Source organism: Rhipicephalus microplus, chromosome 5 (genome assembly GCF_043290135.1).
Source record: "Rhipicephalus microplus isolate Deutch F79 chromosome 5, USDA_Rmic, whole genome shotgun sequence".
Classification (NCBI taxonomy): domain Eukaryota; kingdom Metazoa; phylum Arthropoda; class Arachnida; order Ixodida; family Ixodidae; genus Rhipicephalus; species Rhipicephalus microplus.
The window spans coordinates 40,229,916-40,241,922 of NC_134704.1; the positions used below are offsets into that span (position 1 = coordinate 40,229,916).

Here is a 12,007-nt window from a genome sequence, read left to right on the forward strand (position 1 = left end):
AGAATAATAAGCATAGCACGAGACCGCGTTTTCGTTGAGTGGATTCTAAACACTGTTACTCATTATTCGCATACACCACGCATGCCATGTGTACTAGAGTGTTCAACAATGCCTCTTATTAGACAGCGAAAATGTTGTCTCGCGATGAGTGGTGACCAGTAGTTGAACATCAGTAACTGGTTGCATTTAGTAATAACGACCTACTGTCTGTCCGTTTATCACGTTCATTCAGTAGTTGCTATGATGTATCTCTCTCATAGGCTGCACAAGCACCAGGACGATAAGTCACGACAGGCGTGTGAGATACCACAAGCGATTGAGAGCAGCACTCCCTCTGCTGGCGACTGGTTTAGTGCCCGCCTCAAGTGCACCAGCGTTGAGAATGACGACCGCGCTACAAGTAAAGTTTCCACCTGGATGCGCGCCATTGCGACAAATCTGCACGCTGCCAAGCACCGCTTGCAATCACCGTGGTGGCATCGTCGGCGTGTTCCTTCATATGCGGAACACGACAGTCAATGCACTACAGACCGTACTTCACGTTTGATGCACTATTCCACGTGGTCCAACAATCGGGATCATGCGAGCCGCATTCTCCTGGCCATGCCTTCAGCCACTGCTCGAAGTGTGTCTTCCGGTGAGCACCTTACCCCCAGCGAGGCTCGGCGACAAAAGACTGAGGATGCCTCCAGGAGCGTTGACCAATGCTCGAAAGAAACTATACCAGTCACGAAGAGGCCAGTCCAAAACCGTAGTGGGAGACCGTCAGCTGTTCTGACGAACACGCTTATACCGTCCCATCGAGCAAGCAGGCGCCGAGACTTCAATTCATCTAAGAGTACTTCGACACTCATCCCCTTCTATTCCCAAAGGCCGCACAGCATTAATAGTGGGGTGTCCAGTCTTCGCTATGAAACAGTCGAAGAAAATGCCAATCAATTCAACGACCGCCCCACGCTACAGACTAGAATAACGGAGCTTGCCATCTTCACCAAAAGCGAGCTTCAAGCTGGGACTCCCAAGAAGTTTAACTCCGCAAGGGTGGCAGCACCGGACGCCAAGAGATTGCGGCGAGCGCTTTCGCAATACCATGATCCTTTGAGCGGCATCTTCAAACGCAACACAGAACATGTTCCGTGTCGTTGCCCTTGCCATGGCTGTTCCAACGTGCAATTCGGCGCCTCCTCTATAAATTCCTCGAGCACGGCAATTAGCTGGGACACAGAGTCCTGCGCGAAGTCACTCACCAACGAACGCAGCAAGCGTGGTAGCCCGGACTTAGTGTTCACCCGCAGCCAGCTAACATGGCCGTGCAAGCATGCCCAGCCGGTAGTACCAGACCGCAGAGTGAGGACGTGCGAAACGTTCGTGGTGCGCAATGTAAGACCACGGCCTAAAGTGACAAGGCAGCGAAATATGCCTCCCGTTGAGCGCCGCACGCCTCGCACGCCACTAACATTTGGCCGCTTTCATGCCAGCGGTGATGAACCTGACTACTGGCGATCAGTAGGCGCAAGGCGTAGGTTATCTAACATAGGTGCACGTTCCGATATTGCGGCTTCATCATCTCCGCAGGCCTCATCATTTTCGGCACGGTCAGCCACGCTGAGAAGTGGTTACGGCATTGCAGGCAGAAGCGGACAGTCACGTTGCCCGAGGTCTTCTACTCGAGGAAGATCGCCCTCTGGTCGTGCCTATCCGCGTGCCCGTGCCGCCCAACGGGCATCCCAGGTCCCTTGTTTCAACCGTGGCCTGCAGGCAATGGACTCGGCTCTTAATGTTGCGGCCTTAGATGCAGAGAGCAATGGCAGCGACGACTGGTACAGCTCATTTTCGTTCTCACGCTCCGACTGCTCCAACCTTCCACTGAGCGTCACCACCCTACGCACTGGCAGAACTGGCATGTCACGCGAGTCTGATGGATCGAGTGCGCGTAGTTAAGACTCTTACGTCAACGAGCGCGACTTTTGTCGCACGCATGGAGCAAGAATGGAATACGTACGTTGAGCTTGCGTACCTTTGCTGCACGGCAAAACGTTAATTGCGAACTCAGTTCGTACATGTATTTGATCATATTTCTTAATATAGACACTATTCATAGTTAGGGCAAAATTACACGCAGCCTCAAACGCATATCTGTGGCAGTATCCCAATCTAGATCTGCTTCTTTCTCATCGTTTTTCCTTGGGGATGATGCTACCTTTAGATTTTTTTAAATGTTCCTACTGGCATTCCTATTTTTAAATGCTCCTACCGAAATTCCTCGAGTCTGTGTCAAGGGTAACTTTATAGAAGCAGCATATAAGTCAGGGGGACAATTCCCTACTAAAAAACAATTCCCGTGTGTATGGAATTTCACGCAACAGCAAACTCACGCCGACAACCGTGTTCGTCATAATGATATCTTCATTTATTTTTCCGTTGTAATGAAAAAAAATCAGCCACTATCTAGGCCAAACACCCATCTGCTAAAGACCAGCGGTGGCCAATCTTGCACGATGTCGATGGGTAGGTCAACTTCGCCGCGCACAAGACAAATATTCGACTACCCAGCCGCCGATCGCATTTCATCCTGCGGAGACGATGGTCCCCTTTCCCAACTGGACGCCTTCGTTTCCCGCCGGTAAACCTCGGGCCATCAGTCTGAGGTAGCCTTGCTCCTGCAGGGAGGCGGTGACGGCCACCTGTAGGAATGGGAGCATAGCTAAGTTGATCTTTGATTAGTGTAATTGTTAGCCTTTTACGTCTTAATTTAGTGGAGGGCTCCAGAATTCTTGAGTACCCGGAATACTTTTAATGCTTATCTAAGCGATACACACGGGCTTCCAGCATTTCCCCTCCATTGAAATACGGTCCTGCGGCCGAGATGCCATACAACCTTCGAATCAGGATTTTAACGCCATAACCACCAGGCCAGCGTGGCGAGTCAATTTGCGGATCGAAATCATTTCTAAGTGAATATCAACTTGGTCGACTAATGTCGAAACGAATAGTTTGAATAGCATGTATTAAGAAATTTTCGTCCTGGTCCAACCAATTTGCACAGTGCAAATGTATTTTTGTTTTTTTTTAAGTGAAGTCGTGGAAGTATTCAATAGTAGGAAGACTTAATCTAGCCGTGGGTTGCAAGTTATAAGCCGTATTATAGGTTGTTTCAAAATTTACTATACTTATCGCGTACAAGTCTACATAACTCGTATCACGTACAAGCCTTTGTTTATAAAATAATTTAGGTGAATGCTTTGTTTGCTGGGTTGCCATCATTAAAGATGAACACCTCCTTGGTATTCTAGACCTTGTAGAAGCTAATGTTTAACACACACTCCACAAATGATTATTGAGCTTAACACCGTTATTTAGCGTCATATAGCACAAATCTTCCTCGTGAAGTGTAATAAACGTCAATTTTTAGAAAAAACTTGTATGCTAACAAAGTGCTCAGCTTAGATGTGTCAGAGTCTATAAATGAAGCCTTGATTTGTGGGTTCACAAAATTCAGACTCTCCTCAGACTGGCGTTTTTACGGCATAACGTTCGTATTCAACAATTAAGCCATCTACACAATAGGTTGCCTAATGGGAAACACGCGTTTTCGGAAGAGTAGAGGTTTTGGGCCAGTTGTTGATGCATACTTGGCAAACAAATTTCAAACACGCGTCTTTGGAAGAGTATAGGTTTTGGGCCAGTTGTTGTTGTATACTTGGTAAAAATAAAGTTTGGTAGACTGGGCAAAAGGATTAGAAGGACGGGATGAAACATTGACAAATGTGTACATTTATTGAAAAGCATGATCGCAACTAGGAAATACGTACATGATTACAAGACGTTTGATGACCAGCAACAAAAAGCAGACCCAGGCACGAAGTAAACTCTGGTAACAAACCTATTATACGGAAAATGAATTCTCGAGAGTGTCCAAATGTGAAACTTGCTACTTAAGTACGCAGTTGAATACGTAGAACCGGGGTGAAAAGATAAACAGGATGAAAGCACAAGCTGAAATTACAGTCTACCAGGGAAAAAATAAAACGGAAGTATAGAACACACTTAAATGTGGCTACTAATGAATCACACTTCCACACTTAAAGGGCCCTGAAACACGTTTTGAGCATTGTCCGCAAACGCTGCCGATCGGTAGTAGAGGCTCTCTATAGAACACACGATCCAAATACCATTGTGCAGCACGAAGCAGGGAATTTGCAATAAAAAGTCAGCTAAAACCTGCTTTTCTCTCGACTAATGACAGGGAAAACTCAGAAATCACTCGTAGAAGGCCACCTATCCGCCATTGGACGATTTGAACGTGGCGCGCTCGGTCGTTACAGAGATCGCCGTGGGAGGCCGCGATTTGTCCATGCGTTCATGCACTATAACACTGAAAAAGCCGCGTAGTCGCAGAAAAAAAAAACAAAGAAAAAGTGCTCAAGGTCACGAACAGCGCGTGACTCATTTTGCTAGCTAATGGCATTCCCCCTGCTTAGCTTTTTCGTCAGGAGGAGAAAATAGAGAATGCGATTGCAGCGTGTGACAAATCATTGCATCTCCGCTCGTGCTAGACGGATTCTTAAAATTTTTGCCGCCTTCAATTCGTGATGCAGTAAGCGTTGCAGCGCTGAAGCAACAGACACGCTCAAGTCCGAGTCCACAATTTTCAGTCAAATTGGCTTCGAAAATCTCGAGTTCCAGCTTGTCAAACATGTTCACAGTTATTATTAGCGCTTCGTCCCGTCTGTCACATCTTTTTGTCTTGTCAATTGCTGTTTATTTTTGAGCAATAATGAGCGTCTACTTTTTCACTGCGAATACTCTGTAAGAACGAATCGAAACTCGTTGTTAAGTGAATTCGTATACTGTAGCATTCGTTCGCATATTCGACGTGCTCTTAACATTATCCCTGGCCAACATCACTTAGACAAGACTCACCTGCATCGATGACCCAACAACGCCGCCGTCGATCACAGCTCCGCAACGCAGCGGCGTATGGCCAGCTGCAAGTGACGGCCGTTCGAAGGCGGCTGAGAAGCGCGCGAACCACGGGAGCCAAATTTCGGAAAGGGTCCACGTTGTGGTTCGCACGGATGGCAAGCGTGTTCGTCGCGTTCTCCTTGACGACTCCGGTCGCAATGGCGTCGTGCGTGCAGCGAGAAGCCCAAGCTCAATGCGGGGAGGGCAGTGCGCGGCGATGGCCACGCCTCAGAGATCGGTGACATCGGGACCAACTTCAACTTCGCCTCCGAGCTTGTCGGTGTAGCGAACGTTGACGCGAACAGCTGGGACGAGGATGAAGGTTCTCTGTGGAGCTGGGACTGCGCTTCCGCCGCCACTGGAGAGCTCATGCACGCACGTACAACCGAGTCGCAGCCTTGCATGAAAACTGCGACGGACGACGAACGCGGAAGGACAGCGCGTGGCCCGTGACCGAAAACACGCGAGCTCTTCAAATTCGTTTTCTTCAGCTTCTCATTCTTCTTGGCCTCTTACTATGACTCATATAAAATGCAGGCAAGAAGAATATGAACACTATATTTTGAATGGCCAAGTATCGATTGGATTGTGGATATCCACAAGCCCCAACAAAGAAGAAGCGATGTATTTATGCATAAAAGTTCTTGTGTTTTAAATAACGGTACTTCTTCGCTGGCTCTTTCGCTCTGTTATATGTCTCATTATTCTCTGATTGTCTGTTTACCCATATTTTCTATTATTTTTTGTAGCTCTATCCTTATTTTTCTTTTTTCGATTTCTCTGTCCGTCTCTCACTCTCTGTTTAAGTTTTTTCTCCATTTTTCTCTAATACCTTTTTTTCCTATTTTTACTTCTCTTTCTATCTACTTCTCTGTTTCATTTATCTTTTCTTTTTGTATCTGCTTCCGTTTGTATAGATATCTTCCTGTCTATTTTTTCTCTGTCTTGCTTTCTCTTTCTATCTCTGAATTCATTCTTTCTCTATCTATCTCTAGCTGCCCTTATTTTCTCGAGCGCCAGAGTAATTACATCCCACGCCAGACAAACCGGCACACGTGTTCTGGGAGCGAAGCACAAGATGAAGAGGTTAAAGGGGAGGAAAGCCATTGCACTCCTTTCATTCTGCCTAAGGTGTCTTTTCTTTTTTCTTTTTTTTTCTCCGGTGGGTGGTTTCGATATTGAATAAAAAAATCTTACTGAATTAAGTCATCGATTCTTGGCCGATCCCCCTGAGTGGTTTCGAGCCATGGCTGTGGAATCATCGTCATCAATACCATCATGATAATCATAGTTTCCTGTTCAGCCTGTATGAAATAACAATCGGTTGAAGCAGCTCCAATGTTGAAAAATAACAGCAGTTGTACTAGGACCACAGCAATGAAAATAACTCTAAAAAGGCCCCACAGATTCAAACGCAACATCTGAACAATCGGGATAAAGATGCGCTTTCCCTCCAGATAACTGCTTCTTTTTTTTATTAAAATCATGAAATAGGAGACGTTGGTCCCAATATAGTGGCACTGGCTACTATTTTTTTCTTAGTTGACAAGATATGTTGTAAGATAAACAATAAGGGCACAAATTGCGAGACTGTACAACATACGATGGGAAAGTACACAATAGACAAACGTCACAGGTTAGTTCACATATGGCTAATAGGTTCATATGTTCCACACACATAATCATTTCGCTACTAATCTGGCCGCTGAACGCGATGTTGAATCAGATTTAAGTGTTCGATTTAAGTGCGATGATGCAGGAACTAATATATTCGTTCACTAATATAACCGCTGAAATTCAGTGCTCAAACTGGTGTTTAAGTGTGTTGTATTTGTCGCAAAAAGGCTACCAAGCACCTCTCATCGAACGAACACTGGTAAAAAGGCAGAAAACGGGCAACTTGTGGAAGACGCGCTTCCGGGGTGCAACAAAGGCAACAATTGGTCCAGGGTAGAGTGTCCTAGACGTCGGCACGCCTTTACGATGTAAGAGACCACCGGAGGAAGTAAGGTTGAAAGCCACCGGGGCCATGTTATCTCCCTTTGTTGCTTAAAACGTTTGCACGTGTGGGGCGCACAAAAGACTCTTTTTGACTATGTGCATGCTTGTGTTTCTCTGCATGTTTCTATTTTTTTTACTTTTCTTTACCTTCTGTAAGAGGGAAGTGTACATATTGTAGAATAAAACGAGTCTATGTGATTCGCTCGTAATGAAAGAATGTTTTCATTTTCTTTCGTCGTTCTTTCAAAAAACTTTATTTGCCTTGCTGCTATTCCACCAAAGTATGCCAAAACAACGTCACCTTACTTCTACGAAGCTTCGTTGTTTGAAACGCAGCATGCCCTACAGGTATCGATGTCGAATACAATACGAATCAACCAGTTTTTAGTATGTTCATCGACATGGATGACATGCATATACTTCAGCGTTTACGCAGGCTTTCACATAATTCGCTACACGAGAATGGCATGAACTCCAATAAACTTTTTGAACAGTGTTGCTGTAGTAAGCGAGAATCACGCATTGGCAGTGTTTCCCGCTAATTCTAAAGAGAAGCGTCTGAAAAGTTATTAAGCAAAGCATGAGTGAAATACGTTCGCTAATAAATGATTGTAAACATTGGTTTAGTCCAAAACTATCGAAATGCATATGAAATAAGGCAACGTTTTTGAAACACCCGTAATATTTCATTAAAAACCATATTGTCAGGCACAAATGAATACGTGCGCGTGCCATAGCATGCTTATATAATACAACTGGAATAAATGTTGGAATTGCAGGTGAATATCGTGGTACTTCGCGCCCTCGCCCAGTTATTTTCCTTTTTTTTACGTTGACAACTCCGAGCATGCTTTGCGCATCATAAATTTAGTACGCTATATTGGCAACGCCATACTATTATAAGTTCATCTCTGTGTGGTTTCACAGTTCCTTCTTTCTAAGTCATATCTTCGTTGAAGCCGGCGTTCGCTATGGTCTTGCGTCGGTTGAGATTGCGCTTTGGCTGCAGTGATAGATCTTGCTTCTTTTTCGCCTCTTCTTCCTGTGGACGAATACTGATGTCAATAAGCAGCGGGAATTCGCCATGCTAATCACATCTTGCAAACTGCATTTCATTGTAATCCTACGCATGTTAACTCTGAATAGTGGCAAGTGTCTTCACAAGCCTTGCTGATTCGATGGCTAGAACGATGACTGAGTGGTTTCAGGTGGTACAAACGAACACTGGGGTAAAGGAGGGACACGAACACCACCACGTCCCTTCTTCACCTCTGTCGTAGTTCGTATCACGCTGAAGGCACTCGCTATCTTTCACTAGGCCCAACTAGTCCAAATAGCTGTTTTGCGATTACAAATGTGGCAGTGACCTAATATAACACAAGCCACACAGTGACTTGGGGAATATTGACATGGCTTCCTGAAACATTTGCTGGTACAGCATTAGATAGTGAACAGCGGCCAGCAGAGTAGTAAATATTGAATTACAATAACTATGGAAGTGATCGAAACAACGCCTTGGACAAGACAAAGTAAGTTTCTGGACACTTACGCGAGAAACACAATGTTGTACGTAAGGCAAAGAATCGCTTATTTTATGTGCGGGCTTCACGTTGTAGCGCCCTATGACGCCGTCTCTGTCGAAACTTGGCTGACATTTACAGTGCCATGTTTGTTGCCTTCCCTTCATCCTATCGAAAGCGCTGATTTTTTTTTTCCTTCCATAACGCACCAACCAGCCCAATCAAGCAGCTTGCAACATTAGCTATAACATACCGATCACTAGCCAGGACTGTCCAGTGCTAACCAACGTTATCCAGTGATGGTTGTACGCTCTTGAACATCGTAATTGAGTTTGGTCCAAATTATTAACAGCATATCCTGTGATAATAAACGAACGGGGAGAGGCCTCGAGGTCGTTGACATTGAAAACAAATGTGATTGCAAGAGACATGTCGTTACATTATGCGCTGTATACTCTCCAGAGGGTGTGTGCGTACCTTTTGCTTCTTCAGGAGCTCCTCTCTCTGCCTCTCGGCCTCTTTGCCCACTTTCTCGCGTCGCGCCCGCTCCTTCGCGCGTTCTTTCTTCCTCTTTCGCTTCTCCTTCTTCTTCTGCTTCTTTTTCTCCTTGGCCGCCTCCATGCGTTCTTCTTCGCTCGACGCGTCGTCCTCGTCGTAGGCACCATCCATGGTTGTGAAATGGCGCATCATCGCCATGATGGCCATCACTTCCGGGACGCTCGAAGACGGCTGCTGGGGTGGAGGAGGCGGTGGGGGTGGATGTAGGGGCGGAGGAGAAGGCGGGTACGAGGGCCCCTGGGGTGCGATCACGATCGGACCCTGAAGAAGGCAGCACACGTAAGACCACTTCACAGAATAGTGCAGTATACTTCCCAGCACGTAAGACGCGTAATAATAATGCATGACAGCTTTGAACAATGTTAGCCAGTGCACTACACCAGTGACCACAATAGGTAAGAGTTGGCTTTGATCCTACGTCTGTGCCCTTTATATGCGGCCTTTTTTCGGCGTAATCTGCTCGTCTTGCGATCGCTTGTCCAACGCTCTTCGTTACAACACGAAAGGGACACATTTCGGTCTTCGGTGTTTCCCTTGTCATCGCGCTGAAGTTTGAGATGGCACAAATAGTATGCGATTATAAGAAAGACCATGGTGACAGAAGCACTTCGGAATGCTTTTGTCCAGTCTGGGTTCTTTGTGTTAAGTCTGAGTAAGCGGGCTCTCTCCTCCTCTATTTCGCCTCAGTCGAGGTGAGGACGGTTTGACTGGGGATAGAACTTGCACTCTCGCACTAAGCAGCGCTGCGTCACGGCTACTAAGCTCCAAAGGGGCAAGCTCACTGAAGTGCAACCAAAGCTTCGCACCTGAGGCGATCCGCCAGCAGGGGCCGGCGAAGGCATGGGCATCGGCATGGGCATCGGTATCGGGATGGGCACAACTGTGGGAGCCGAAGAGCCTCCGGCAGTTGGCAATAAGATGAGGGGCGCTGGCGTCGGTGAGTTGTCCACTTGCACTACCGGCGTGGAATAAGGCCACAGGGCCTGTGCCGCAGCGGATGTGTTTTGCTGACGACTCGGTGGTTGATTCGCGATTATTTGCGACGGCGGTGGCAAAATGGGAGGTGGAGGTTCGCCTGGTGCCAGAGGTACAGGTTTGCCAGCTACCATGGGTGGCATGCCAGGAACGCGAATGATGGCGCCCGTGGGGAACGGCCTCGAACCCAGAGGCAGGACAGATGGCAAGTTGGGCATGAAGATTGACGGACCTGCGTGTATTGCATTAACGGCTGCGTGATCATTTCAGGGTGACCATGAGATAAGGACTTTGGCATTATCAGTAAGGCATTTTAGCCGTTTCCTTTCACTGTTTTATGGCAAAACAAACTGAAATTATATAACCATGACTCACTACGCTCTTTCAGTCAAACAATAAAAAAAAACACGAACAGTGGTATATGGACTGAGATGTTATGCTTAACCACGTCCCTTGCAAAGAGTGAAAAAAGTGCGCCTGCTTTTTTGAGATGTTCGGAGCGATTGGGCATTTTATACTGATCTTTGTTAAAACAAACATATGTGCTGGTTTCTTTCAGCATTCAAAAGCAGGACACTTCTTAATCCCCTGACATTCTCGGCTGCATTTCATTACAGTCTTGTACCACCGATTATATTCGCAACATATTGCATACACTTCTATTACCGCTTTTTAATTCTACATGTTCATTTCAATAAGCATAGCATTATCAAGTGCTTACTCTTTTGTCCGCCATGCACCCTCGTTAATAAATATACATAGAAAGCACGAAATTGATATGACATACTTCCGCCTTCATCCAGGTCAGGAGGGGCGATAACGTAAGGAGCAATGCTCAGCTGCCCAGCTCGATGCCTGGGAGTTGGGAATTGAGGACCGCCCCTGTAGTGTGGGTGCCCGAAGGACGGCGTTCGTGGTGGCCGAGACATCGTGATCAGACCCACGGTAAGCCGGACGGCCTCTGCCGGAAAAGAAGCGCAATTTTCTGGGCTCTCACGGGGCCCTTGGAGAAACGACAATCGGTACGCCCCGTCACGGTCTTCCTTCTCGTCTTCATCTTCTGCAAAGAAACATTATTATTTTTACTATCTAATTTCTCTTTATTTTTTAGCAAGCGTTGAAAAAAAATGATCTATTAAGAGGTACAGTGTGGCCAATCCCCCATGTGGGTATGAGCCAAGATCTCCTGGGAGACAAGACAAGACAAGGCTTGTAGTCAGCATACAACAACAACAACAACAACAACAACAACAACAACAACAACAACAACAACAACAACAACAACAACAATAATAATAATAATAATAATAATAATAATAATAATAATAATTTGTTTAAACCTGTACAATTAAGCTTCATGGAGTGTGAGATTAACAAGCGAGGAACGCTTGAATAAGGTCTCACACCTTTCCGAGTAGGCTTGCAAAGACCCAATGAAAACACAGAGCTGCAAAAAGACGAGGTAAATATAACCAGCTATTTGTTTCGCAGCGGAACTGTACATGAATACTTGCTTGATTTGTGGTCCTTCCAAAAATAGGACAGCCAAGTTACTTTTTTTCGGCGTAGCGTTGACGTCACGAAAGTACGCCATATTATGACGGCATCAATTGGTATCTTCATAGATGAGAAGGAAAGGTAAATCAAACAGGCAATTATGATGATGACGACGATCACAGCGATCATGATCATTATGATGATGATGATGGTGGTGGTGGTGGCGGTGGCACTATCCTTTTCCAAATAGCGTTTACCCACAAAGGGTAATTAATGCGCCAAGAACCAGGCTGCAGGATGTTAACGGAAATTGATGATTGATATGTAGAGTTTAACGTCCCAAAAGCACCATATGATTTAGAGAGACGCCGTAGTGGAGGGCTCCGGAAATTTCGACCAGCTGGGGTTCTTTAACATGCGCCCAAATCTGAGCACACGGGCCTACAAGATGTTTGCGGTAAAGAGAGCACATTGGTAGACTTATTGCAGCG

At 46.0% G+C, this 12,007-nt stretch overlaps 1 protein-coding gene across 1 annotated transcript; it reads right to left on the reverse strand.

Annotated features, from left to right (window-relative positions):
* Positions 1-2,567: 2,567 nt before the first annotated feature.
* On the reverse strand, positions 2,568-11,045 carry LOC142817478 (uncharacterized). Its single transcript, XM_075894492.1, has 4 exons — positions 10,807-11,045; positions 9,851-10,251; positions 8,964-9,305; positions 2,568-2,684 (listed from the first exon to the last, which is right to left on the reverse strand). Exons 1-4 carry the CDS (start codon positions 10,946-10,948, stop codon positions 2,568-2,570), a joined length of 1,002 nt encoding a protein of 333 aa, XP_075750607.1. The 5' UTR covers positions 10,949-11,045.
* Between the last annotated feature and the right edge of the window lie 962 nt (positions 11,046-12,007).